The following is a 27,998-nucleotide window of genomic DNA, read 5'->3' as shown; positions in this document are numbered from 1 at the left end:
TTGGTAGGTTCACCGGTTGTTAATCTAAATTTTCTAAATGTCAGGACGAGGCTCGTCTGCGGGACCTATTTCTTTAAGCTGCACTGAAAACTGATCTCTGACGATAAAAGTTATAAAAATATTCTTTTCAATTTTTTTTTTTTTAAATCTGAAAGAGAAATTTATAATCGATAAGATAAACGTAAAAAAAGAGGAAAAATGTGTAAATTGTGGTATTTAGAGATGGGGGCAATCTCGTAGACATCACTTCCGTCAAATAGGTTTGTAAACGAAGATCTTAACTGGAGATATACTTTCACCAAAAATGTTTTATTTTAATGGGTTTTTTTTTCCATTCGAAACGAGAATATAAGAATTTCAAAAGTAAATTATTTTTTTTTTTTTTTGCCCGGCTTAGTAAATGAAGATCCGGTTTTGTTTGTAACGGAAGTTATACCCTCTCCTCCTCTCGCTCGGAAGTAATTCTGAGCTGGAATAATTATGGCGGACTGTGAATTAGAAGATGGCGAACTTTGCGATTCCGATAAGGACGACCCCATTCGGTCGGGCATGCAGGTGACTATCATATTAGTGCCATCTCATTTAATTATTATAATTTAGACGGCGTCCATATGCTTTACTAATGCTATTTTCTTTCATTTGGCTATTTACTTTGTTTAATGCAAACCGAAAAAACGAGACACGATGTAATTGATTCATTTGTAAACAAATTGTTTGCTTCTTACGGAATTTTTCGTAAAACAATATTCATAATTATTTTTTATCTGTTCATCGATTTTATTTGTTTTAGTTTTCTATGACTTGTTTTGTCTATAGAAAGAAACTCTTTAAAATAAATATAATTCCTTTTATGTTTTGAAATGTATTCACGTGCACACATGCGAATAAAATCCCGCGAAAAATAATGGATTAAAAATACAAAAGTTTAAACTTTTTAAGAAAAGTGCATATTTATTTATTTGGCTAAGAAAGAAAATTATGTACTTATTGAATAGTCTTGTCTCTAAAGTGACAACGTTAAACATAAAAGTAAAAAATAAATTAGATTAAAAATAACTTTTTGGGGGTTTATATTACTGTACACATAGATTCGAAAAAGTCAAAGAACAATATAACAAATAAATGCTATCAAAGGCAAGATAAATTACTTTTCTACCCCTAACTGGGTATGTTGGTGCTAATGCAGAGAGTGATCCGCGCTATTTTTTTTTTAAATCGTATTTCCACGTTTAATTAAAGTTTTTTTTTTTTTTTATGCAATTGTAAGGTTAAAGTACAGAATAGGTACAAAACACCCTTCCCTCCCCATGTTAAGAATGGCTTTTTAAATAATAACGTTATTATTTCAGCATGGATCAATAAGTGCATGAGTACCGTTTTTAGTGTTTTATTTAATGTAACATGTTTATTCAGCTCGAAAAACATACAATGTTTACCGATGTATATATTATTGGAAAATTTAAAATAGCGCCCGCGTCCGACTCCTTCTTTGACACGATAAGTTTGGGAAAAGGAGTTAAAAATGAAAAAATATGCAGAATACGGTACTCTTTGGGCGTTGTGTTCCATGGCGACCAGCATAAAAAAATATGCGTCGCTCCCTTCCTGACGCAAGCGCACGTAACATTTTTTTATTTACTGACGTTGTCGTAGTAACTAAACGATTATTTGTCACATTATTTATTTATTTTTAAAAAAGTTTTACTTTATGAATATTAAAAGAAAAAAGTTACTAAACATTTATTAATAATGTAGGCACCGCCAAAAATGGCCGAAAAATCAAGTTGGTTTTTTTAAAACGAAATTACATTTATTAAAATCCATTATTTCTGAGTAACTTTTTTTCCAGAAAGATAAAACCCTGAATTTTATCATATAGAAAGCAGAATAATGTAAAACTTTTTCTACTATTTTTAATTAACTTTTAAATGTTAAATTTTCCCTAAAAGTTAACAATTGGCGTTTTTTGTTTTGCACAAAAAACGTATATAAATAGTTAAAAAAAAAAAAAAAGAAAGGTTTTTGAAAGAATTAATTTGTTTATTTCTTGTCTAACTAAGATTTAGGGTGATTTTCTATGAGCATATGCAAAAATATTATAAGTACCTGGATTTCAAATAATTCCACTTATTCATGTAGGCAAACAACCAGTTACTTCGAGTCGATTTGATTACTATTTACATTTGTACTTGATAAAAAGAAAACTACGGAAGAGAAAAAAGCCAAAAAAAAACAACTTATTTTTCAGTGACGAAAATTTCAATGTATTATTAACGCTGAGGCTGGCCAGTACCAGATGGGTGACCATTTGTATGAGTTTGGTTTTTAATGTGCATGTGTGTGGGGGCCAGGCTCTCCAAATGGGGAGGGGGGCAATTTAAAGCAGAATAAAAAAAATTATTTCAGCACGTTTGGTCCACCGTAGTTGAAATATTGATATTTTTAACACAAAGGGCTGTCACCACTTGTTGCGGTAGCCGGTCGTCCGGAGACAATCGACTCTACAACTTATATGAAGGATGACACGGGCAGTAAGAAAAACGGTGAAATGGCAAAGAAGAAACGACAGGCACGGATTGATCGTTTAAAATACGAAAAGGTCGTCCTTTTATTTCTGACGAAAAAAAAAGGGAAAAACAAAAAAAATCAAAATAGACTAGGATTTTGTGAGGCGGTAGCGTAAGGTACCGGTTGTCTGTAGAAAAACAAAGTTTAAGAAGATTTTTGGCCAAATTAAAGTACATGCAGGTTAATGTTAACAACAATACAAGACAACTGGCAAAAGTGAAAGGCACAAGTAGGCTAGCGTAAACAAAGCAAAAGGCAAGTAAGTTTATTACATGTAGAAGTACAGGTGGGCTAGCGAGAGTGATAATTAATAGCGGCTAGCATGAGTGATAATTAATAAGGCTAGCATGAGCGATAATTAATAGAGGCTAGCATAAGCAGGAAAAGGTTCATATAAGATTAGCACAAGCAAAAGTACAAAAGGATAGCATATACGAAAGGTTCATGTGAGTGCAAGTAAGTTTGCATAAGCGAAGAGTCTCAAGCAAGCTAGCGTAAGCAAAAATTTCAAGTAAAGCTAGCGAGCAGAAATAATTTATGTAAGTTCAGAGCTGAAAGAAAGAAATTCTGAATACTTGCGAAAAAAAACGTCAGGCTGGCGGTGTAGGAATACCGGCAGTCAAAACGAAAGAGTTGTCGGCAAACTGATCAGCGAGTCATAGTAGTGTTGTCAAAGAACCGTGGGAATATGTGTTAGTGAGCAGAGGATGACGTCATTGGAATCCTGTGGTGGCAGTGGACAAGCAACACAGGGGAGAGCGTTGCTGAAAAATTGGGAGGCGCAGGAGCTGAAGACTGGAACTGTAGTCTGGAGCCTGGAAAATGCAGAAGGCTGGAGCCTGGAACTGCAGAAGACTGGAGTCGCTGGCTCCAGTCTCTGGCTAGCCGGAGACTGAAGCCAGGGGTTCCTCGACTGTGTCGATGGATTCTCGGGAGGCTTCCAAACTCCCAGGCGAGCTAACGCAAGCCAGAAAGGTCAGTTTTCATATAGGATCGATCGTATAAGTGTCGACGCTCCCAACAAACGAATAAATGCTTCTGATTAATTTAGATGAGTTTATGGCATCGCAAATGTGTGTTAAAAAGGTAAACACTCCTATTTAATAAAGTGTAGTATAAATGGGGTGAGTTAATTATTGGTCTTAGTGCCCAAGACTTGAAAAAAAATCACAATTTCTAAGGTTCTAAGCGAAAATGAAAAAAAAATCTGTACTGGAAGTCGTCTGACAGGCGCAGAGCGTTTGTTTTCATTTGTTTCTTTTTCAAATGAGAGAGAGAAAAAAGTAGAAACAAAAGCGATAAGAAAAAGGTAAACAAAGTGGAGGCGGTGATTTCTTTTGCACCGCGACAGGGCACAATATTTATTGAATTTTTTTTTTTTTTTGTATCGATTCTTCAAAGCATGCCCTGTTTATGCATTATTCGGCTCGCTAAAAAGAAATTGTTAATTTATTTATCAAAGATTTTAAAATGGCTTTTTTCGTATAAATATTAAAAAAAAATTTTTTTTGTTTTGCTTAACTTAAATTAATTTTACTTAATATATTCACTGATATTCAGACATCAAAATAAGGTATGCAAACAAGTTTTTTTTTTTTTTAATCTATAATCCCGTCCCTTACAACAACATAATGTTTTGTTCAGTTTCAGATGATTTCAGATGATTATTTTAAGCATATTTGGAACCCCCTCAAAACAAGGGGGGGTTTTGTAAGCAAAAATATATATATATATATATATATATATATATATATATATATATATATAAATATTGTTTATGAAAAATAAGTACACTGTTATAAAGTTCATTCTTTTAATAATCGCTGCAAATTTTGTATTGATTGGATAATTGCCTGATTTTTGGTAGATTTTTAAAAAGACGGTCGTCAAAAAGTACTGATCTGTCCCCCCCCCCCAAGTTTTGGGCGTGCCTATAATAATGTCTCACTTTTACAGACATTTGTTTTTAAATTTCTTTTTAAATGACGACTTTTATCGATTTTTTTATTTTTAATAGCATTTGCGGATGGGTAAAAAACGAAAAAATAAAAATAAGTAAACCATTTACTGATAATTTCTCACTTTTACAAATATTTTTAACAAATAAATGTTACCAATGTCATAATACTGAGAAATTGTTAGTAAATGGTTTAGTTATTTTTTTCGTTTTTTACCCATCCACAAATGCTATTAAAAAAAAAAAAAAGTAGAAGTTTAACAAGAAATTTAAAAACAAATGTCTATAAAAGTGAGACATTAATAAATGCTTAATAACTTTTTTTCAAAATAAATAAATAAATAATGTGACAAATAATCGTTTAGTTACTACGACAACGTCAGTAAATAAAAAAATGTTACGTGCGCTTGCGTCAGGAAGGGAGTGACGCATGTTTTTTTTTGTTTTTTTGCTGGTCGCCATGGAACTCAACGTCCAAGGAGTACCCAGAATATTGTTAAAACCCCACCGAATATGTCAGCCTATGGTAACATATATTGAGCGAGTTTTTAACCGTATTTTGTAGTGTTGTACCGATTAATTGGAAATCGGTAGTTTTCGGGGTATCGGAATTGGAAAAATTTGTGCCTAATTTCCGATTCCAAAACCGATTCTTTTAATATTTTATTATGTTAATTTTTCATTGCTGATACCGTTGATAAATATTTATTCCTTTTAAACTATTAGTAAAACCTCTATAGATCATGATAACAATGTTTACAGAAATTTGTTTTTAAATTTCTGCATAAAATAAACAAAATAAAACATAAAACTTTGCGAAAATTCGCTAGATAACCTTTAGAAGAATGCAGTTTATTTTCGATGCATTAAAAAAATTGTTTAAATTTAAAGAAATATTTTGTCAAGAAAAATAATATCAAACACTATTGCTAATTAAATCAAAAGTAGAATATAATAGTGTTGGATTTTGTCTGGTTAGGTTTTTGTCAGCTCCCTTACTCAAAAAAGCAATTAATTTTGTTTTGTATTCTTGTAGGGGAATCGCTTTCAACTTCCATTTGATTTTTTATTCATTTAAGTAAATGTTTTAGAGATCACTTGTCCATCCCCTTGGTTTAAAACAGTCAAGTATTTTTTTGCACTTAGTTGCCAAATGTTTACAGGCCATTTCCTAGGGGGTTCACAGTTTAATGTTAGAAGATTTCAAATGACTGGGCTAGTTTTATTTTATTTTCCTGGAGCCACTTTGTGTGACACCGGCTGTTTTTTTTATGGTATCATTCTCAGGGTTTGCCAAGTTAAAAATATACATGAATATATTGCAATGAATTTGTCAAGGTCTGGATAAAATAGATAAAGAGAAAACATTTAGAAATTTTTCAAATTGAAAAAGAAATTATATCTACATTTAAAAGTACCCCCACCCGCATTGAAATTCTACTTTTGAGCAATATTTGTGAACCCACTAAAAACAAAATTATTTTAGAATTTAGGATGGAGAGTTAGTAGCCCATATACATTTCGAGCAATTATTAAATAAATATCAATTGAAAATAGCTTGTTGTTCAAGAGTCTTTTTAAAAGCCCCCCCCCCAATATATTAAAAAGAAAATTTAAATGTGAAAGGTTCTTTTAAACCAAATAAAATCGATGTCTATAAATTATGAACATGCTTTGTACTACTGTTTACATATTGAGTGTTTCTATTTACCCCCCCCCCCCCCCCCCGAAGGTACAGTTAGACACAAAGTCGTTTTTAAATATGGGGAATATCCAGCTCCCAAAACAGGCACTTTTGGTCGGAACAAAAATTAAAATTGCCTTGGTCATTTCTCCTTCAGTTAACGAAAAGAGGTGAAGTGTAGCATTAGAACAGATACTAAACTTTGTTAATGTTTCGGTCGATGTGACTTCGAACCAAAATTCTGTGCAGATTCTCGATTTCAACCGAAAAATTCCCGCATTCGAGAGCTCAAAACAGAACAATTAGTATATTAACATTTTTTTAATTGGGGTGGGGGATTGGGGAGTCCTCTTCTGCAAGAACCGGGCTCAAATTAATTTTCAATCAATATTTATTCAATAATTTCCCTTTTATTCCTAGCTGGCAAAAATGGCCCTTTTCTGTTGCCCAATTTTCTTAAATTCCTAAATTTAATATGAAATGATCACCCATTTCCCAGCCATTCTAATCGTTTTAAAGCAGTTAACTAATTTTTTTACCATTGACTCACAACCCAATCGGCAAAATCATAAAAACACAAATAATCGCTTTATTTTTTATATTATCACGGACTTAGGGTTAATAGTAGGAAAGGACTGTGTCGTTTATAAAATGGAGAATCAAACTTTTCTTTTCGCAACAAAAAGTTATAATTGCGATGGGCGAAAAATGAAAACGGAATAAAAAACACCGATAATTTCACGAGAATACATTATTTACATCTTCGTACCATTCTCCACATAACTATTTAAAAATGAAATATAAACATTGCCTATAAACACTCATATAATTATATATATATATATATAACTACTTCATTTACTCACATAAACCTAATATACGAAAGTATAGATTTATGCGTAAACTTTAAGTATTTACTTCAAAAGTGCTCAATACGTAAGTAGAGCTAGTTAGTAATTTATAAAATATATATGGCGATTAAGCTACACTGAATATTCTGCGTTTCATCCACTATAGGATTCGTCAGGCTTATGCGCATAAGCCTGACGAATCCTATAGTGGATGAAACGCAGAATATTCAGTGTAGCTTAATCGACATATATATTTTATAAATTACTATATATATATATATATATATATATATATATATTATAAAAACATAAATAAATATAAAACGATTAGGAATTTAAAATAGAGGGTCAATTTCACAAATAAATTTAACGTAAAATGAGCTGCTTTTCCAAAACATTGTAGTGTGTTACCAATTTTAAATTATGTGCGCTTATTGGAGGAGAGGGTGTCTACTTTTTAAGCGATTACACATGGTTTTACGTCGGAAATCGAACTTAATTTAGTGGGAAACAGTTTAGTTAACATCCATAAAGAATTAGGGTGGCCTGAAACGATGATCATTTTACGCTAAATTTATATTTGAAACTGATCTCACACTCTAAATTCTAAAATGATCGCGGTACTTTTGCAATTTACGTCCCCCATTAAAAAACGAAAATTAAAAAAAAAAACAATTATATTCTATGTACCCATTATGGAATGAAGTTCTTATTAAAAAAAAATTCACTTAATTTCATCAAGTAGTTTTGTTTTTTATCGCTAAAAGCATTCATTCGAGGCATTTGAAACAGTCAATCTAAACTACGCCATTAGCATTGATTTTGGTCGAAATATAATGGATTACTTCCCTTTGATATCAATTAAGCGATTTATTAGAGAAATTCCATGTTCCCGAGATTGAAAACAAGCTGTAAAAAAAAAACTACTTGATGAAATTAAGTGGAATTTTTTTTTTTTTTAGAACTTCATTCCATAACGGGTACGTAGAATATAATTGTTTTTTTGAAATTTTCGTTTTTTAATGAGGGACGTAAACTGCACAAGTGCCATGATCGCTTTTCTTTCTGTCAATTTAAAATGTTCTAACACGTAATCTATAAAAGTAATATTTCACAAATATTTAAATAGGGATTTAGCTGCATGTTAATCTACAAAGTCGTCGTCGTCGTTATTGTCATCATCACCATTTGTACTTCGTTTTGTTTTTGTTTTATTTTTTATAGCAAAGTAAATCAATTTAATAACCTACCAAATTTTTATAATTGAAATAAAATTTTAGTTCATTCATAGAGAGAAGGCACAGGAAAGCTCACGCAATCTCACGTTAAAAATGTTTTTCTAAATAGTAACATTATTATTTAGAAATTCGTTCGTAACAATGAGAAGTGACGTTGTTAAATATGTTGTTCTTACATCGTTTTCTTATTTTGCCTACCAATCTTCGAATATTTTCAACTATTTAACTATTTATGTAAGTAGCATGTTATACAGTAAATACGAACTGATACAATATAGCTTTGTTTTAAAATCAAAATAAATGTTTTGTTGTCTTATAATTTTTAATCAATTACAGAGCAAACATTTGAGAAAAAATATATGCGGACATTACCCAGGGGTTTATGTAATAATTTGAAAATTTACAAAAAGAAACAAAACAAAACAAATCTCTAATAAAATATGTATAAATTTTAAAAGAATCGGAATCGGAAATTTTGAAAGGAATTGTTAATGGTATTGGAATCGGGAAAAATTTTGCAATCGTCCCATCACTAGTATTTTGTCTTTTTTATTTATAAATCCGGGTTTGTTTTACTGTACACAAAGATTCGAAAAAGTTGTCACAAAACAAATATAGAACAAATAAATGTTATCAAAGGCAAGATAAGTTACTTTTCTACCCAACTGAATATGTTTTTAGTGTTTATATTTAATGTAACATGTTTATTCAACTCGGAAAACATACAGTGTTTACCGATGTATTGGAAAATTCAAAATGGCAGCTGACTCTCTCTCGGAGATGGTAAGTTTGGGAAAAGGAGTTATAAATAAAAAACCAGTCAAAACTTAAAAACCCGCTGAATATATGTCAGCTTATGTCACGGTAACATATATTGAGCGAGTTTCTAACAATATTTTGTCTGGTTTTTTATTTATAACTGATTTTCCTAAACTTACCGCCTCAAAGAGAGAGTCGGCTGCCATTTTAAATTTTCCAATACATCGGTAAACACTGTTTTTCGAGCTGAATAAACATGTTACATTAAATAAAACACTAAAAACATACCCAGTTAGGTAGAAAAGTAACATTATCTTGCCTTTGATAACATTTGTTATATATTTGTTTTTTGACAACTTTTTCGAATCTGTGTACAGTAATACAAACCCTTTTAAATGAAAATTTGATCGAAACCTTTCCATTATTTATTTTTAACTAAAACATGCAACCCGGTTTCGTCGTGGTCTAATGACAGAACATTTTTAGGTCCATGTGAGATTTTCATCTTACGCCGGGTTTTTACTCGCACCGGAACGGTTCTTTTTCCGTTACAACTAACTTAGCTATCTCAAAAAAAAAGTAAAAATAAAATAAAAATCTTCTTTTTTTTTTTTTTTAACCAAATCAATTACGTTGTGTCATTGAACATTTCTCGAGTTTTGATGGGTAAAATAAATTAACTTTTTACATGAAATGACTCCTCATGTAATAATATTTAAGATAAGAAACATTTTTGAATGCCTTATTTTTCTTATATCACCTGCAGGCCCTGTCTAGTGACATTACAAAAATATCTTTGTTAATTGTGGCCTGGTAAACCAATACAAAATCTACCTTAAAAAAAACTTGGGTAAATTTTCTGATTACGGTCCACCTCCACAATTTTCTTTTAAATGACAACTTTTATAGATTTTCGACTATGCTGAATACGAAAATCGCATTGAAATTTTGCAGAAATAAAAAGTATTAGGCATTGTATTCTTTGGCGGCCATCTTTTTTACGCGCGTGCAGTGTCAGTCATAGATGAGTAGATTTGGATAAAATTTTACATTAAGGCCGTGCATCTCACGTTCGTAAATAGCAAAATATATTCTTGTAGATTTCGGTGTGCTAAAAACTAATCTGAAAACTGTTTCCGTCGCAAAAAAATAGTTTTCATGATATGAAGAAATCACTTTTTTGAAAAGTGGGTGATCACTTTTCCATGTAAATTTAACTGGTACTAGTGCACTTATTGATCCGTGTTGAAATGATGTTATTGAAAAAGCCGTTCTTAACATGGGGAGGGTGTTTTGTACCTATTCTTTACTTTAACCATACAATTGAATAAAAAAACAAAACTTTAATTAAACTTAGAAATACAATTTTAAAAAATAGCATGGATCAGTAAGTGCACTAGCACTATTTAACTTAAAATGAGTACCCACTTTCTGGCCACCTGAGAGAGAGGAGACATTTTAGTGTTTATTGGCTAAAAGGTTGCTTTTTCTTTTTTTTTTTTTTATCTTTCAATAAAGACACGAGGAAATTTAAAAAATAAAAATAAAAATCAGTAAGGCTTGTCTCACATTCATATAGAAAAAAAAGTTTTTTGTACTTTTCGGTGTGCTTTAAAAGAATATGGTAACCGTTTCTGTCGCAAATTTACCGTTTGTATAGTATTAACCCCTTAGCTCTGGGACTATTTTCCATTTTTCACAGCCCAGCCTTCGTTTACGCTATGCTCGAGCATAAAAAAAGCTGTTAAATGTGCACTCGCGTACCAAACTGCCTTGTCACGGTGTAGTATTGGCAAAAATTTTAAATTAGACGAAAAACAAGTAGTTTTCCAAATAGTAAACCATGTAATTTTATATGTTATCATGGGTGGCTAATTTGTACGTGCAAGTGATCACCCACTTTTCGAAAAAGTAATTTCTTTATATCATGAAAACTATTTTTTTTGCAACGGAAACCGTTTTTAGATTCATTTTTAGCACACTGAAATCTACAAAAACAATGTTTTGTTATATACAGACGTAAGACGGGCCTTAAAGTAAAATAATACCTAGATTTGTTTATGGTGCACGCACGCGCGATGCAAAAATGGCCGCCAAAGAATACAATGCATAATATAACTTTTTATATCTCGATAACTACTTATTTCTGCAAAATTCTAATGCGATTTTCGTATTCAGCATAGTCGAAAACCTATAAAAGTTGTCATTTAAAAGAAAATTGTGGAGGTGGACCTAATCTAAAAAAATACCAAAACTTGTTTTCTATGACTTTTTGAATGCTGCATTTAAAATTGGGTCCGGCAACTAGCTGTCACGCTACTAAAAAGATACTTTTCCGCATATTTGAGCTGTACTATACACATAGATTCGAAAAAGTTGTCAAAAAAAAAACAAATATATAACAACTAAATGTTATCAAAGGCACGATAAGTTATTTGTCTACCTAACTGGATATGTTTTTAGTGTTTTTATTTTATTTAAAATGTTTCCGTTCGAAAAACATGCAGTTTTTATCGGTATATTTGAAAAAGACAACAAGCTAGCTCGCTGTTGAATACGTTAAGTTTGAGAAAATGAGTCCAAACTAAAAATTTATACTAAATACTGTTAGAAACCCACCAAGTATATGTCAGTCTGTTACGGAAACATATATTGAGTTTCTAACAGTATTTTGTATAGTTTTTAATTGGATCTCATTTTTCCAAACTTAACATATTCAACAGCGAGCTAGCTGCCATTTATCTTTTTCAAATATACCGATAAACACTGCACGTTTTTTGAACTGAATAAACATTTTACATTAAATAAAAACACTAAAAACTTATCCAGTTAGGTAGAAAAGTAACTTATCTTGCTTTTGATAACACTTAGTTGTTATATATTTGTTTTTTGACAACTTTTTCAAATCTGTGTGTACAGTAAAACAAACGAGTAGTTGTTTTTTTTATTGCAGTGGGGGAGGGGGTGATCATCGTTACCCCGGAATGAATAAGATCCCCTGGGTAGTCAGATGTAAAGAAAGTATATTTGAATGGTGAAACAATTAAAGTTGTTCAGAAGTTTTGTTATCTTGGTGATACCATTGGAGCACAGGGAAGAGTAGGTGCTCATGTGATTGCAAGAGTTAGGAATGAATGGCAGAAGTTTCTGCCATTTCTAACTAGCAGAACATTATCACTGTTGACCATCGTGGGACTGAGTTTGACATGTCTGATCTAGGCTATAATTCTTATTATTCTACCTTTCTGATCGCCCTAGGAATGATTTTATTATACATTTAGTGATGATATGAAGTGTTAAAATGGATTGCCCAACTGAAGTTATGGGTTTAGAAAAGTTTTAATTTTCTACAATTAACCATTTCCTTGTGACTTTCATATTCAGATAAATTTAAAAAAAAATAAAATAAAATAAATATTAAAGAATAACTGTCTGCCTCCATATGATGTGTCAATGTTTCTTACAATGTTTGAATATACTGATTTCTAGCTGGAAAGGGCTGAGAAGTGTTGAACCATTATGTATAAACTTGTCTCTGGCTGTTTTTAATATTACAGCATACACTTCAAGCAAGTTTACTTGTTCAACACTGAAAAAGATAAAGTGGGAAAGGGCAAGTTAACTCTCTTTGCTAAGGATCAAAATTGCTAAAACAATTTTAGAATCTTATATAATTATTTGACAGCAAGGTTCTACAGACAAATTTATCTTTAGTTGATTTTTGACAACTAAATATTTTCGTTTACTAACCAAACCCATGTGATTTTTGGAATATGACATCTTCATTCCATGATAAGTATGTGCACCATAATATTTCTGTATTTTTCTTTTTAAATAAGTTTAATTCTAGATATGTACCAAATTTTATGTTGAGACTTGAATGCATAAACATTCAAATTTCTTCAGATGTTTTTTTTTAAACAGCCTTCATTAAAAAAAAAAAAAAAAAAAAAGAATATTCGATTAAACTTTTATTGTTTAAATAATTTGACTTTGCTTGTTTTATTAAAATAAAAAAAAATGATTGAAAAGACATTTTTTTCACTCAGTAATGCACTTTAGAAGATTGTCAATGAAAAAAACACAATCGCCAAAAAGTGTTTTATTATTTCTAGTTGCCACTTGGAAAAATCACTTGCAACAGAAAGCCCTGCATTATATTATCTCAGATGATTGAATCTAGACAGTATAGGGAGATGTGTGCAAAACAGGAGACTTTGCTGGTATGGTCACATTGAAAGAATAGATAAAAGTTCATGGGTTTAGATGTAGAACAGTTGACGCATCATGTTCAGTTCAGATAGGAAGGCCAAGGAAAACATGGGAGAAAGTGATGAGAATAAACTTGATGGAAAGAAGGATAAAGACCTGGCTAGAAATAGGTTAGTTTCAAAGTCAGTTTCTAAAAGCCACTAACACTTGCCAGCATATAAAATGAACATTAATCCAAATATGATATGGCCATCTTAAAACCCATATGTAATACTTGTGAAGTTTTCCTTCTCAATTATATTATTTCTTTTTACAGGCAGAAGCTCCACAATCATCATTTTCAATACTGCCTGTGCAGAGGCGACCAAATCCCCGTATCTACCGGGACATGGCACACACTGTGATGTCTTCATCTAATTCAGACGACGACAGTGATGAAGAAAAGTTTCTTTGGAAGCGAAAGCGACTAAAGTATGCTGCCACACAAGGGGGCGACAAAGTCAGTGACTCTAAGTTTGGAGGGGCTGACCATGGTACTACTTTTGGCAGTTGGCCTCCTACAAATCAAAATCCTAGAGACATTGTAAGAGCCAAAAAGCAAAATGTATGGAGTGCTGTACTGCAAGAGCAGATCTTATCTCAGGGTTTTGTAGGTTTTGACATGGAGCATAAAAGTAAGGCCTACAATGATCGCAGTGTTGAAGCTTATTCATTTAAAAGGGCCGAGGAAGATCATCGGCCTTGGTTTAATCATGAGGACGCACCCAAAGAAACGAATATAAAAAATGGTGACATTTTTGGTGATCCAGCTGATCTTGACGATCTCGAGGAAAACTTTGGAGGTGCAAGAAAACAGAGTTTGAAGAGAAAGCTGCCTGTAAAAGAAAGGCTTGGTCCACGACAACATGACAAACGGAAAGCGCGACACCATTATATGGTCACGGAGTCAGATCCAGTAGATGTTGTGGCAGAAGCTGTGGCTGATAAACTTCAAGAACCAAAAGTGGATTTGATCTGTAAGTTTATAATCTGTATAATACATTTCATGTTCTTCTGTATCACCTTTCACACATATTCAGAAATGTGAAACTATTCAATCATCAAGTCTTTATTGAGATTAATATGTGATTTCAATCCCTTTTATAATAAATTGTTCTAACATTAAATTATTTTGTCACATTGTCTAAAACAGTATAATTTTAAATAAATATGTTTAAAAAAGTGACCGTTATTTTCTTCATTTCAAGAATGTTTAGCTGATATTTATTTTCACGGTGACAAGGGAGAATATTTATAGTTTTAAAAAAGAATTGCTACAATTTTCTAAGAAAATAAGAAGACATTTGTTTGGTACTTGTACAGTTTAATCAAGACATTAAAAAAATGAAAATATTGAAAAAAGGTTATATTGTACATATCCTTTATGGGATGAAGTACTCCTCAAAAAAATTTCACTTAATTTCATCAAATAGCTTTTTTTCTCTCTTGTTCTTTTTTTTCTCTTTTTTTTTTTTTTATAACGAAAAAAAAACAATTTATGATACTGAGCAAAAGATTTGATTTTTAAGAAGAAAAGCTAGTAAAGATGGAGGGAGTGTCATCACTTTAAACGGAGTTATCTTCCCGTGGTGTCTTAAAAAAATTCAATGATGACTACCTTCAACATGCTGTCATAAAAACATGTTTTTCCACTGAAAAAAAAAAAAAAAAGTACTTGATCAAATTAAGTGAAATTTTTTTTTTTCAGAGATCTTCAGTCCAAAACAGATACATACAATATAAGCTTTTTCTATATTTTCATTTTTTTAACGTCTTGATTAAACTGTACAAGTACCATTTGTTTTATTATTTAAAGAACATTTGGTGCTTATACAAATAGCACACGTGAAAATAACACAAATAAATTAACAGGAAAATTCTTTGATCTACTTACCTATCAAGCCAAAATACATATTTCACCAAAAAGTAAAAAAAAAAAAATGGAGTAGAATTTTAATTAAAAATAAAAATCAGCGCTTCTACACTATTGAGATGAAAATTTTGGAAATCGTATTAAATTTCACATGAAAACAATGGTATCTACATATTCCTCATATTTTTAAGATGATTATATCCGAAAATTACGAAAATCGGTCCGGTAGAAAATTTAGTAAAGAAAATAAAAAATAGAATTTGATGAAAACGATCGTAAGACACAGTTCAAAAAGGAGGTAATTTTTTGTTTTGATTTAAACAAGATGGTGGCAAGTTTTCACCTGCTAACATGATTAAAGTTTTGATTAATAATTCAGGTAATTTCAACTGCATAAATTGTAACTTATTAGAATTGACAAAAAAATCAGTTGAAATTTTGTTTTTTATCTGAAAACTCTATTTATCGACTACAAAATCTTGCCCCAATTCTGTAGAAGCACCTGAAAATCAGTTCTATTATATGGCCAATCAGCCACTGGCCATACAATTAGTATCATTTATCAATGGCCAATTAACCATCTATAAATATAAAAGTGAAAATGTGTGTTCGCTTTTTCTGTATGTCCGCGAAATTTTTTTTTCCGACGCCTTCTTGCGGGGCTCGCTCCTTTTTAAAACTTTTTATATCGCGTCTAAATCATATGTACAAGTTAACAACGGGGTTTGCCCGACTTTCAGAAGTTAAATATTCAGCATTTTTTGATCGTCACGTGTTGCTTTCACTTTTCAGTATGAGTTGAACCGGATGTAAACGTCGCAGACAACTATCCCGCAGTAAACGATTTGACCTCATTAGAAACTGCGGATGTTTGACATTCACTTTTTAATCGCTCTTACATTGTTAATGTCGCTGTAGCGCAGGTGTTCAGGCTCAGCTTATGGGCATCAAGGCTCCGGGTTCCAGCCTACCTGTCACCACGCCCCCCCCCTTTCCTATTTTTTTTTTTCTATTTTTAAAATCGTGGTTTTTTATCTTTCTTTTTTTTTTTTTTTCTTTTTTTTTTATATTTAAACAGGGTTAAGTTTCCGTTTTGTTTTTCTTTACCCCCACCCAAACACACACACACACACCTACAACCATCCAGGCAACGCCGGATACCCCCCCCCCCCCCCCCCCCCGGCAGATTGGCAAAATATGAAAACTGATTTTTATCTTTAATTAAAATTTTACTCAATAATTTTTCCTAAATTTTGCATATCAGTATATCAAAATGGTTTTACCTGGGATGTAATTTTCACTTTTGCCTCATACTCTATAAGCACTGAATATTTAGTTAAGTTATTTTTATAGAAAAAGAAAACATCTTTTTTTAATAGTATTAACCCTGATAGACTATTTCAAAAGTAATATTTTCATCAGTGATAAATTCTACAAATGAATAGCATTTCCACAGGGTACTGCTAGTACATATCTAATATATTAATCTTCACGAGCTAAGTATGACCCAAGTTGGCACATAAACATAAATTTAATAATACAAAATAAAAAATAATTCAACATAACTTTGTTGTATAACAAAAAAATCTTGTGAAAATTATTCAAGCTTCTTAAAATGGTTGAATTTTATAAGTACATTTTCTAATGCAACAAAATGGAAGGTATTAACAATTTCAAAGTAGTTTTTCTTCAAGCACATAACCTGTTATTTTATTTATTTTTTCTTACTATTAATCTGAGTAAAACTAGCGGGGAGACTCAGCATTGCTCACGATTGAATGAAGATTTATGAATATTTCACACTGCCCATGCTTCCGATAGCTGTCAAGGACCCACTGCAGTGCACCTGGAGGAAACTTCATATGCCTCCCTCAGTGACTTGGTTCACAATACATTGTAGTCTACATTGCACTGTAGAGAACCTACTGTTGATTTTATTAAATTATTTTTATGACTTGAATTAGTTTAAAATGCAATAGTCAAGTATCGTGGTTCAATTGTGCTCTAAACAGAAACATTCATTTCAAACACTATCTCATCAAAGAATTCACTGTTGATTTTATATGCTGGGCCCGTCTGCTTTTGCAGTGATAAAACTTCTCCAATAAATACAATTGTGATGTTAGGCTGTATAAAGGTATTAACTTTGGTCAAAATCGAACTGTTCTTTCTTTAATCAGATTTTTTGGATTATTGAGGCATTCCAATATAAAGCCTATCTAAGAACACTTCCAGACACGTAAAGTACATTTGTGTTAAATTTTAAAAAAATCAACCCAGCTGTTTCAGAGTTTATAGGAAATGAGCTCCCACACACAGTGTCTTTTATATATGAGTAGAGATAGAAATAAGTATGAATTGTTTTAGAATAGTTATTACATTGATGATTACAAAGGGAATTTTAATATTTGCAAAATTGGAGAAAAGAAAATAATTTTGATGGTTTAAAACTGAACATGACCTGACTACACAGAATATAAACATTTAATAATTTTTTGTCGGTAGGTATTGAAACCAGCCTTTTTTAGAGTGTAAAAATATGTAAATTGAAATCCCCATTTTAATGTGGGGAAACCCAACTCCCCAAAAAAGGACACTCTAGATTATGACAAAAATTAAGATTTTATTTTCCTGAATAAATTTTCTTTCATAGATCAAGGACAGAACAGATGAAGTGCAGTATATAAAAAGGTCAAGAAAAACCTATCAGTGTTGTTGATATAAAGTTAGATTAATATTTAGTTAGTAACAAAAGTAGGAACTCAATAATTTTTTTAAGGAATTGGGATGGGGTATTCAACCGACTTTCCATCTGTTAACAATATAATAGTAAGTGCCTTTTATTAATTTGTATATTTGTTTAGATTAAATTATGTGTTTCCATTTCAGTAAAAGTTGTTCGGACAATGGGAAGAAAGAAAACTCTGGAACTTGCGTACATCACAGAAGATATTGAAGAGTCTGGTGGCATGTTGATTAATGTAAGTTTAAAGAAGAATGTAACTTTTTGTATTTCGTTGAGGGAATGGAGGAGCTCAGTATTCGTAGATTCCATGAACAAAGCTTCTTTCTTAGAACTGCACGCCTGTGGAACTCTCTTCCGTTTACCTGCTTTCCAGCTGACTACAATTTGGTTGTCTTCAAGTCCAATGTAAACAAATTGTTGATGAGACACCCCCTTAAGTAATCCAATTTACCAAATTTTCACTACTAACGATTACTATATTGTCCCATTGACTATTGTACACTCATTAATCGTTATCCTTGAGTGGCCTTGAGGCCTTGATAAGTGGTGACTCCTTTGTAAAAAAAAAAAAAAAAATACTTTCTTCCCACCGCAGGAAGATGTGACACAAGGTCAGATGGTGGGAAAAATCAAGTCAAAACCTGTAAGGTAGAAGCACTCAGACCAGGTAAAGAATAGATATCCTGTAGCAGATAGGTACGGGTAATTCTTATGGCTTCTTAGGTATGGGACTTGGTTTTGAACGCCGGCTAATAATATTTTTAAAATTTTTGGTTACTTTTTGATTATGTTTAAAAGATTACAGCTTAAAGTTAATTTCTCTAAGAAAAAATAGCATGTGAAATAAAAAATACATTAAATAATTTTATCTCAAATCTGAAAAACCGTACATTTCACATAAAAATTCATCATGACAAAGATCATGTTTACATTTTTCTAGCAAGAGAAATATAAGTTTTCTGGAATTTTCCAAGTGAATTATTAAGTTATAGTCTTAAAATATTGAATTAATACAATGAATGTACTTAACTTTTGCTAAAAAGGGTAATAATTATCCAAAAATATGGCCATGGTAGCAACAAGATTAGTTTCATGTGAAAAAAAAAAAAAAGTCATGGCAGCGAAATTCAAAGAAGTACAGAAGCACATTAATGACATAATATCATTATTATTTAACAATGTTCCGGCATATCAACCATTTTTTTTTTTTTTTCCAGTTTCTTTTCAAGAATGTGCAAATTTGTATAATTTTTTCCATTTTTTAATTTAATTATTTTTGTATGTTCCTGTTTTTCAATTTAATTTTTTTTTACTTTATTTTCCGAGACTATATGAAAATGATCTTATATTGATGATTATACGTTCTTGCATGCAATATAAATATTAGAATCTTACATATAAAGATTACGTTAAAAATGTAACCGTAAAAAAAATAATTTTTGCAATTAAATTTTTTTTTGCGCGCGAAAATATTAAATAACCGATGCTTAATTCAATGATAATATCGGTAGTTTGATAAATTAATTTTTCTTGGAGTTATATCGATTTCATTAATACGAACTTTAGGTGCTTTTTTCCTTATGTTAATGTAAAAATTAATTCATTTTTTTTTTTAATTGTTATAATTTACGATGCTTTATTTTCATTAAAAAAAAAAGCGAAATAAATTCGTGCATTTTTTTTTTTTTTTTATTTTACTACAGAAAACCATAACTTTAGTAAAGGTATTTTTTTGTTATAAAAAAATAATACATTTCCACTCGGATTAAAATAAAAATAATTCGTTCATTATATTCCGCGATCATTATTTGATAAATACTGAAAATTTCATTAAAATTGGTTAATTTCCTGATTTTTGGTGGATTTTTAAGTAAAGGGAGGAGTCAAAATGTTTATACATTTTGAGCATCGTCATTCATTTTGCCCGTACCTAGTAGCAGAAGACAAGAACCGGCGCATATTTCAAGTGACACTGGTAGTTCAATCTTGACATTGGTGATGGTTCCTTGTAAACGCGTCAAATAGCAGACACGGTTGAATGATCGCAAGCAAGATTTTTAACAAATATATTTACAAAACTTAAGATTTATAAGAAAAAAATACCTTTACAAAACATTTTTTTTTTTAATATTAAATATTTACAAAACATTTAAGGATTAAAAAAAAATTTTCTATTTCCACAAAACTTTAATGTAAGTAACAAAACGACCGTATTTAAACAAAATATATATAAATAAAGGGGTCTTTCTGAATGCGATTTTTTAAAAAATATATATTTACAGAACTTTTTAATAAAACTAATAATTATAATAAAATAAATAAATAAAAAGAATGAGCTATATTAATTACAAGGCATTAAAAATCGATGTTATAACTGAGAATTTCAGATGCTAAAACTTTTAATTAGCAAGTTTTTTTGTTTTTTTTTTAAATTATAAAAGGATTTGTATCTTGTGATACTACACTTCATCTTTATAAAAATAAAAGTTAGAAAAAGATATGTGAATAAAAAATCTTGATTGCTTATACTTGTGATTTTATTATGCATAAAAATTGCCTCCGTCTAGAAGAATTTCTCCTTCACTTACATAGATTGCACTTTAAATAAATATTAAAAATGCACACAGAAAGATTTAAAAACACACACACACTGTACATAAACATCAATCTTGATTGCAAAAACCTGCGAAACATTCGCAAAATTCCAAACAAGTAATTTTATATTTGTTTCTGTCATTAAAAAGTTTGGTTTAAATAATTTTATTTAAAAGTTTTTAAAATTATGTATTATTAATAATTAATAGACAGGAGAGACCAGCATCCAAAATTCTCAGTTATAATGTCAGTTTTTAATGTTTTGTAATGAATATAACTCGTTCTTTTTATTTATTTATCTTTATAATTATTATTATTATTAGTTTTATTAAAAAGTTCTGTAAATATATTTTTAAAAAAGCTTGCTTGCGAACATTCAACCATGCCTGCTATTTGACGTGTTTACAAGCAACCAATGCCATTGTCAGGGTCGAACCACCGGTGTCACTTGAAATGTGCGCCGGTCCCTGTCTTCTGCTACATGTCCTTCTTTACTTGGTCCGAGCATTCTAACCTATTAAGGCAGTCCCATCGACATTGCCCAATTGAGATGCTTCAGACAAGAAGCAATAAACTTATTCCACCTAAAAGGCAAAACCTAAGAGGGTGGACTTCTTAGAGCTACCCAATTTATTACACTAGTAATATCCTACCAAATAAACTATTGAATTAATACTCTCTAATGCATGACCTGAGTTCTGGTTGATAATTCCATGTTTTTTTTTGTTTTGTTTTTTGTGTGTGTGTTTTTTAAATAAAAAAGTTTCATACCTTATTTTTGTTTGAAGCACCTATTCACTTCAGGTAATAAATTATCATAATAATCTGAGATCTCTAAATATTTTACTATCTATACTATATAGATCCCTTAATATTAGTTTTAATAAACAGAATAATAATTTCTAAATAATTATAGGAAAACTCTTCCTAGTATAAATAAAATGATTTCCTCAAACAGAATGGTTTGGCACCAGATATTTTTGTCCTCTTACAAAGATTAAAGTCAAGATATGATATTAATTCTTATGTCTAGAATCCTTATACTAATTTTTATCAAAACTCATTACATGGTCCATTGTAGTGCAGGTACCTTATGACAAGTGCTATGTAATAATCAGTTCTAAGTGATATGGTCAGTAGACAATACTGAGAATATAATTCTTACTTAAGACTTCAACCTGGTCATGACTGAATGAACAAGAGCAAGCTATCTGTCTAGGATTTAACAAAACAAAATGTACCTGAAGAAGGCCAGAGGTTACTTCATCCAAAACTTGAAAATAACATCCAAAATGTTATTCTCACTTTTCAGGTGATGTAACCAAGATTTTAATGCTGAATTTATTGTAATTAAAAATAATATGTATCGGGCAAAAACCAAGTTAATTTTCTTTTCTATACTTTTGAAAAGAAAAGAAAAAAGACTTATTTATGCATATCTTTCTATTTTATGAAATAATCTCTACTGTAGTTTATACTTTCCACCTTTCGACAGTGTTTTATTATCATTATAATAAAAGAGTTAGAATAACAAAGGGAGATAATTTTTAAATAGTTGTACTTATCTGACAGTGTCAGGGATTGTATTTACTTGAAATTTTTCAATTCAAAAACTTTTGCTCAATAGAAAGGCAAGTAACTCTGGTTCACATCTAGAATCCAATCTAATTTAAAAACACACACACACACACACACACATTTTATCACGGAACAAAAATGTCATATTCTAAAAATCAGATAAATTGATTAAGTAGGGTTTTTTTTTTATATAGGAAATATTTTTTTTACAATTTTGAGCTATTTTTAAGAGAAAATTGTTACATTTCAAGCTGATTTTGATCTCTGTAGTTCGAATTGTCTCCCCCTGGTAGATCAAAACACAATTTCTTTATCACAAAATTTGATTTTCTTAAAAAAAAATACTTGATTAATTTATATGACTTTTGTTATGTGGCATTAATATTTTTCTGTATTTGTTTAATTATGTTGAATTCTGGACTTGCGTCGTAGTTGTATATAAACAATTTTTTTTTCCAAGAACAAGGGGAGATAATTATTAAATCTAACTGATTATCCAAAAGCATAAGAACTTTCCATTATTTCTGTCTGGCTGTACCTATCAAGCATTGGCTAGTAGTGTATTTATATTTGATGCTAGTCTGTAACTCTTCAACCAGTAATTGTTACGATATATGTACCTGTCATGGAAAGAAAATATGCATGAAAAAAAAATCATGTAAATTGAGCAAGTAGTTTTATTTTTATAAAGAAAATCGAATTTTAGTTTTTCTAATGCTTTTGATATTCTTCTTGCTGATGTTTGAATTATTTTGAAATATCTTCCCTTGTCTTGCAAAATGGTGTTGAGAGATGGTTGATCATTGTTTAGACATAAAAATTGATTTTATCTTTTTAAAATAAAATTGTGATCAGTTTACATGATGATTTTTTTTTCATCACACGTATATTCATTATGAAGATTTTTATTTTTGCTGTTTTTTTTGTTTGTTTTTTGTTTTTTTGAGAGGGGATGCTATGAACTTACACCTTTTTTTTTTTTTCCTCTCCAGTATAGTGTTACAATTAAAGAGAAATAACTCTATTGACAAATACAGAGCTGTGTCTTTTTTTTTTTTTTTTTTTTTTTTTTTTAAGATGGTAAAAATTAATTCTAATGCCGATAAAATAGTTTGTGGAAAGAATTAAATGAAATAATAATTTATTCTTAACAACACGCTAAAATGATCCACACAAAAAAAAAATTGAACCAGAAAAAAAATATTGAGTTTGTAGGAAGAAAAATATCAATGACAAAGAAACGATAAAGAGACTAACTTTATTTGACATATTACATCTACGAGAAAGTTCCTTCTAGTTTTAAAGATTTAAAAGAAGAAAGCAAACTTTGAATATCTATCAATGTTTTTTTTTGTTTCTTATGATTAAAACTATTTGAAATGTTTTGTTTCTTTCCATTTATTTAACACTTTTCCACCTTTCAAATAAATTTTGTTATTTCAATAAAATAGAATGACAGAGATAAGTATTAACTCCAACATGAATACTCTATTCAATAATATGGAAAGAACTTTCTGGTAAACTTTAATATTTTGATAAATAATGGAGAAATGTTATTCTGATAATTGGTCAACCTTTTTGATCATTGCCTTATTTTGTTTTACAGAATGGTTCCCGTCGGAGAACTCCAGGAGGTATTTTCTTTCAAATGCTGAAGAGTGATTCGTCATTTAGTAAAGATAAAATGAAGGCAATCTTTGGAGAAGAAATGAAGAAAGATGCGAAGAGAAAGAAAAAATTACGGTTGGTATAATTTAAAAAAAAATTTTTTTTCTACTTTCTACATTGTTTCATTTATACATGAATCTTGCACTGATGGATATGTATGGCGTGCATAACAAATACGATTGCTGATGACAAACTGGGTTCAATCCAAGTTATTGCTATGGCATAATGTTAGGTGGCAACTGGCAATATTGAGTTTTGTTTAGAAGTACTTTGAGATGTGATTTTCTCTGACAACATAATCTGGAAAAAGTACATAGAAAATGTTGCTGAGTTGTTTGCGATAGTTTCTTAGAAAATCAACTTTTTTATGTAGGGACATTTGTTTTCATGTCTTAAAAGGAAAAATATGACCAATTCAAAAAAAAAAATAACTTGAATTTGTCTATTTTTAAAAACCTGAAATTCATTATTTTGCAATTCCGTGGTGATTGTAAATTGAGCAAAAATTTTATGCGCATTTTTAAAACAGTAAACTTGGGAAAAAAAGATAGGTTGGTTGTAAATCTATTTAATATCAAAACTCTTATTTTGCTTGCTTGTCACTGTGCATTCTTTTCCCCTATACATGAATGCTTTATATGGTGGGAGGAATGCCAAGTGGCATGAATTAAGAATAAATGATAGAGAAGTAATTGTGAGAGGAATGGAATGATGTAAATAATTAAAAGAGGGAGAGTCTATTATGGTATTACAATAGTTTTATAAATAGTTTTTATGAAATTCAAAAAATGTTTTCATAAAATTTTCGTTTCCCCTTTATCATCAGAAGTGAAAAATTTTTGAAGAAACAAATCTTTTCACAAATCCACAGAATCAAGTTAGATTTGTTGTTAATGAGTATGATACATTTCAACTGAATGTGTTTCTGGAAAATGAACTGAATTCAAACTTGATACACCCTGGTTGTCAGTGTTAACCATTTAGCCACCGTCATCTCCCAGTTATTGAAGATGTTATTCCAATAAAAACAGTTGTTTAATATACGATTTTTCATGATACGACAATACATATATTCATTTTTTTTTCACCCCAAACAAGGCACAGGCACTTTGATGTAGGGGGCTCCTATCAGGGACATAACGTTGCAAGGATATTATGTAGTGAGATGAGTAGCCAGATGTCTGTTTACATTACACTTGAACTTCTGCATGTCAGTACAATTGAGAAAGCAGAATCCTGGAAGGGAGTTCCAAAATCTAGCCGTTCTGGGGAAGAAACTATTGGAATAGAAGGCTTTCTTACATCCGTGGATCTCTACTGTGTAGGGGTGGGATTTTGCTGCTTGTCAGGTTTGTCATGAATATTTACGTCAAGTACTTGTAGTTCGTTGGAGCATTTACATATATAACATAAACTGCACAAGTACTGATGAGTAATAATACTAGATCAGCAGTAACAGTCTGGATATAGGCTTTTTTTTTTCTTTTTCTTTTTTTTCTTTTTCTTTTTTTTTCTTTTTCTTTTTTTTCTTTTTCTTTTTTTTTTTTTTCTTTTTTTTTCTTTTTTTTCTTTTTTTCTTTTTCTTTTTTTTCTTTTTTTCTTTTTCTTTTTTTTCTTTTTTTCTTTTTCTTTTTCTTTTTTTTCTTTTTTTTCTTTTTTTTCTTTTTCTTTTTTTTCTTTTTCTTTTTTTTCTTTTTCTTTTTTTTCTTTTTTTTCTTTTTCTTTTTTTTCTTTTTCTTTTTTTTTTTTCTTCTTTTTTTTTCTTCTTTTTTTTCTTTTTCTTTTTTTTTCTTTTTCTTTTTTTTTTCTTTTTTTTTTTCTTTTAGGTTGAAATCTATTTTTCTATATAAATCTCACCTGTCTATTAGTGTGTGTGAATGTAAGTTTGTATTTCTCGTTAAAACTTTCATCAAGCAGATCGGACTGGGTTAAAACCAATACCATCTGAAAGAGTGATCCCTTGGACATGTAATATCTAAACATAAGAAAAAAAAGATAAGTTCTGTGAGGGTCAACTAGGCATTTCTTGCAAAGAGGAGTCACTTTTTGTGTCTAGGTTTTTACAAGCCATGTATGTGTAGCAAACTGAATGTATGTTTAAAAAAATGTTATTTTGAGTCATTGTGGCTGTGACAGCTAGCGCGTTAGCTTTTTTTTCTCTTTCGTATTTCATGTTCAAACCTGCCTGGTGTTTTTTGTCGCACAGGCACTCGCTATTTTGATTGAAAAAAAAGTTGTTTTGATTTAGATTGACGTTTAATATCATTAAACGGCATAGATTGACGTTGATTGACGTTGCGTCAAGCATAGATTGACGTTGCCGAAATATCAAGTGGGGAAGTTGTCATCTATTTCTTCCATTCTTTTCTGGGGGTTTGCTCAATATCCTTAGTATAGCAGCTCTGTCCAAGCCAAATTTCATGTGCACCCGGACAACGCTGGATATCCATGCTAGTTAATAAAAGGATGATTTCTACCAAATCGCTCAAGCCTTATTTTATTCTTTCATCATTATTTGAATTGATTTTCCTTCCTTTTTTTTTTTTTATCTCACTCCCTCTTAATTTATCATTCTTTCTCTTTTTTTGCTTTTTTCTCTCCCCCCCCCTTCATCTAACCTTCCTTTCCTCATCTCTGACAGTTCTCTCTGAAAACTGAAAATGTCAATTTTGCCATAAAGACTAAAACTTCAAATGATTCATGAAGCAGGTAAGAGAGATGATTGTTGTTTCATCAGTGGCTTTCTGTCTCTAATCCCCATTTCCACTCAATGTTTTATGTTTTTAATTTTTTTTGCTCTGCCCTCTCCACATACACATGCGTAGGGGATCCATGATAGGCCCAGGTTGGGAAATTCATCTTAATTTCAGCTTTCTTTTTTTTGCTATTGGCTAATCACATTTCTGATTGCTAGTGTTAATAATCTCCACATTTAATCTATATGTTTAAAATTGTTTTATCTTTATAGATCCAAACAAATGAAACTAAACATGCAGAAAAAGAAGCTAGTCTCTGTCCAGGGTGAAGAAGAGACGATGGAAATGGGAGCTGGTTCCAACGATGAGGCAACAGATAAAACCAATTCTGTAAATGACGAGTTTGAGAATGACGAGAATTCAAAGGATACTTCTTCGCACGGGAGTTCGGATGCATCGAGTTGTCCTGATCCAGCAACAATGGATTTGTCTGAGCTTTTGAAACAGCACGTGGAAAGGCGACATGTTGAAGAGGAAGAAAAAAAGAAGAAAGCTATGGCATCTGAAGAAGAAATGAATGAGGCGGAGCAACCAGTAGAAATTCAGTCTGATCTCCAGCCAGAAAAAATCATCTCTGAGGAGGTTGATCTCTATTTGGACGATGAATCCGAAATGACATTTGATTTATGAAGAATGTAATCTTGAACTTTTCTGGTTAAAACTGATCTGGATCGAGTTATGCTTGATTTGTATCTCCAGCGATGGGATCAAGACCTCTCCTCCTCCCAAACTATATTATGTCATCTTGGAGGTCATTAACCACTTCTTTGCCCATTTTTCAAGATCATAACTCAAAAAGTATACCTAAATAAGTTTAAAAAAAAAAACAAAAAAAAAAACCTCCATCCATTTATGAAAGAAATCATACTTTATAGCTACAAATGACCTAAATAACCTGTTTCTGTATCAAGATAAGTTGGGACTCCTGCAGTTTACAAACTGTGCCGGAATAATAGCAGTATTATTTAGAAACCCATTCTCATCATGAAGAGTGAGGATTTGTTAACTAGTGTGTACAATTAAATAAACAAAAGATACTGTAAAAATTAAATTTAACATTAAAATACTATCTAAAAAATAGCATGGTTTGTAAACTGCACAAGTACTGATGAGTAATAATACTAGATCAGCAGTAACAGTCTGGATATAGGCATAGAATATATAACTTAAATTTAAATAAGTGATGCTAAGACAGGTGTTTATAAATGTGTTTGATACAAAACCTGAGAAAGAAAGAAATTCAGTGTCAAAGAAGCCAAAAAAGATCTTGTAACTACTAGTTTAGTATTAGACTGGGCTACAGTTCAGGAGAGTTGGAGAAACATGCAATATAAGTTTTCGTAACTACGGTCAAATTTTGGTGAATAAATTCTTGTATAGAATATGCATTTTATGTTAAATCATTTTTCTATATTATCAAGTAAAAAAAAAAATCCCATCTATGCAATCATTAATAAAATTCACAATCTTTTGA

General features: G+C 30.8%; 1 protein-coding gene across 2 annotated transcripts; it reads left to right on the top strand.

Annotated features, from left to right (window-relative positions):
- The first annotated feature begins 10 nt into the window (after positions 1-10).
- On the top strand, positions 11-27,906 carry LOC145239843 (phosphorylated adapter RNA export protein-like). Of its 2 annotated transcripts, none has more exons than XM_080103392.1 (5): positions 11-555; positions 13,586-14,285; positions 18,071-18,162; positions 23,707-23,843; positions 26,737-27,906. In XM_080103392.1, the coding sequence occupies exons 1-5, from the start codon at positions 481-483 to the stop codon at positions 27,152-27,154; spliced, it is 1,422 nt and encodes a 473-aa protein (XP_079959518.1). In that variant the 5' UTR covers positions 11-480; the 3' UTR covers positions 27,155-27,906. The 2 variants fall into 2 exon arrangements, with proteins under 2 accessions (XP_079959518.1, XP_079959519.1); XM_080103393.1 differs by having other exon boundaries at positions 46-109.
- Positions 27,907-27,998: the final 92 nt, after the last annotated feature.

The sequence above is a fragment of the Euprymna scolopes genome, chromosome 19 (genome assembly GCF_053919585.1).
Source record: "Euprymna scolopes isolate OS-2025 chromosome 19, ASM5391958v1, whole genome shotgun sequence".
NCBI classification, from domain to species: domain Eukaryota; kingdom Metazoa; phylum Mollusca; class Cephalopoda; order Sepiida; family Sepiolidae; genus Euprymna; species Euprymna scolopes.
Note: the sequence above shows the minus strand (reverse complement) of the source record. Positions and strands in the feature narration are given on the sequence as shown.

Excerpts from the sequence above, each read along its gene's own strand:
- LOC145239843 (XM_080103392.1), top strand. The coding sequence starts at position 481 with ATGGCGGACTGTGAATTAGAAGATGGCGAACTTTGCGATTCCGATAAG. Across the intron at positions 14,286-18,070 it reads ACCAAAAGTGGATTTGATCT|TAAAAGTTGTTCGGACAATG; the intron begins GTAAGTTTATAA and ends TTTCCATTTCAG. Across the intron at positions 18,163-23,706 it reads CTGGTGGCATGTTGATTAAT|AATGGTTCCCGTCGGAGAAC; the intron begins GTAAGTTTAAAG and ends TTTGTTTTACAG.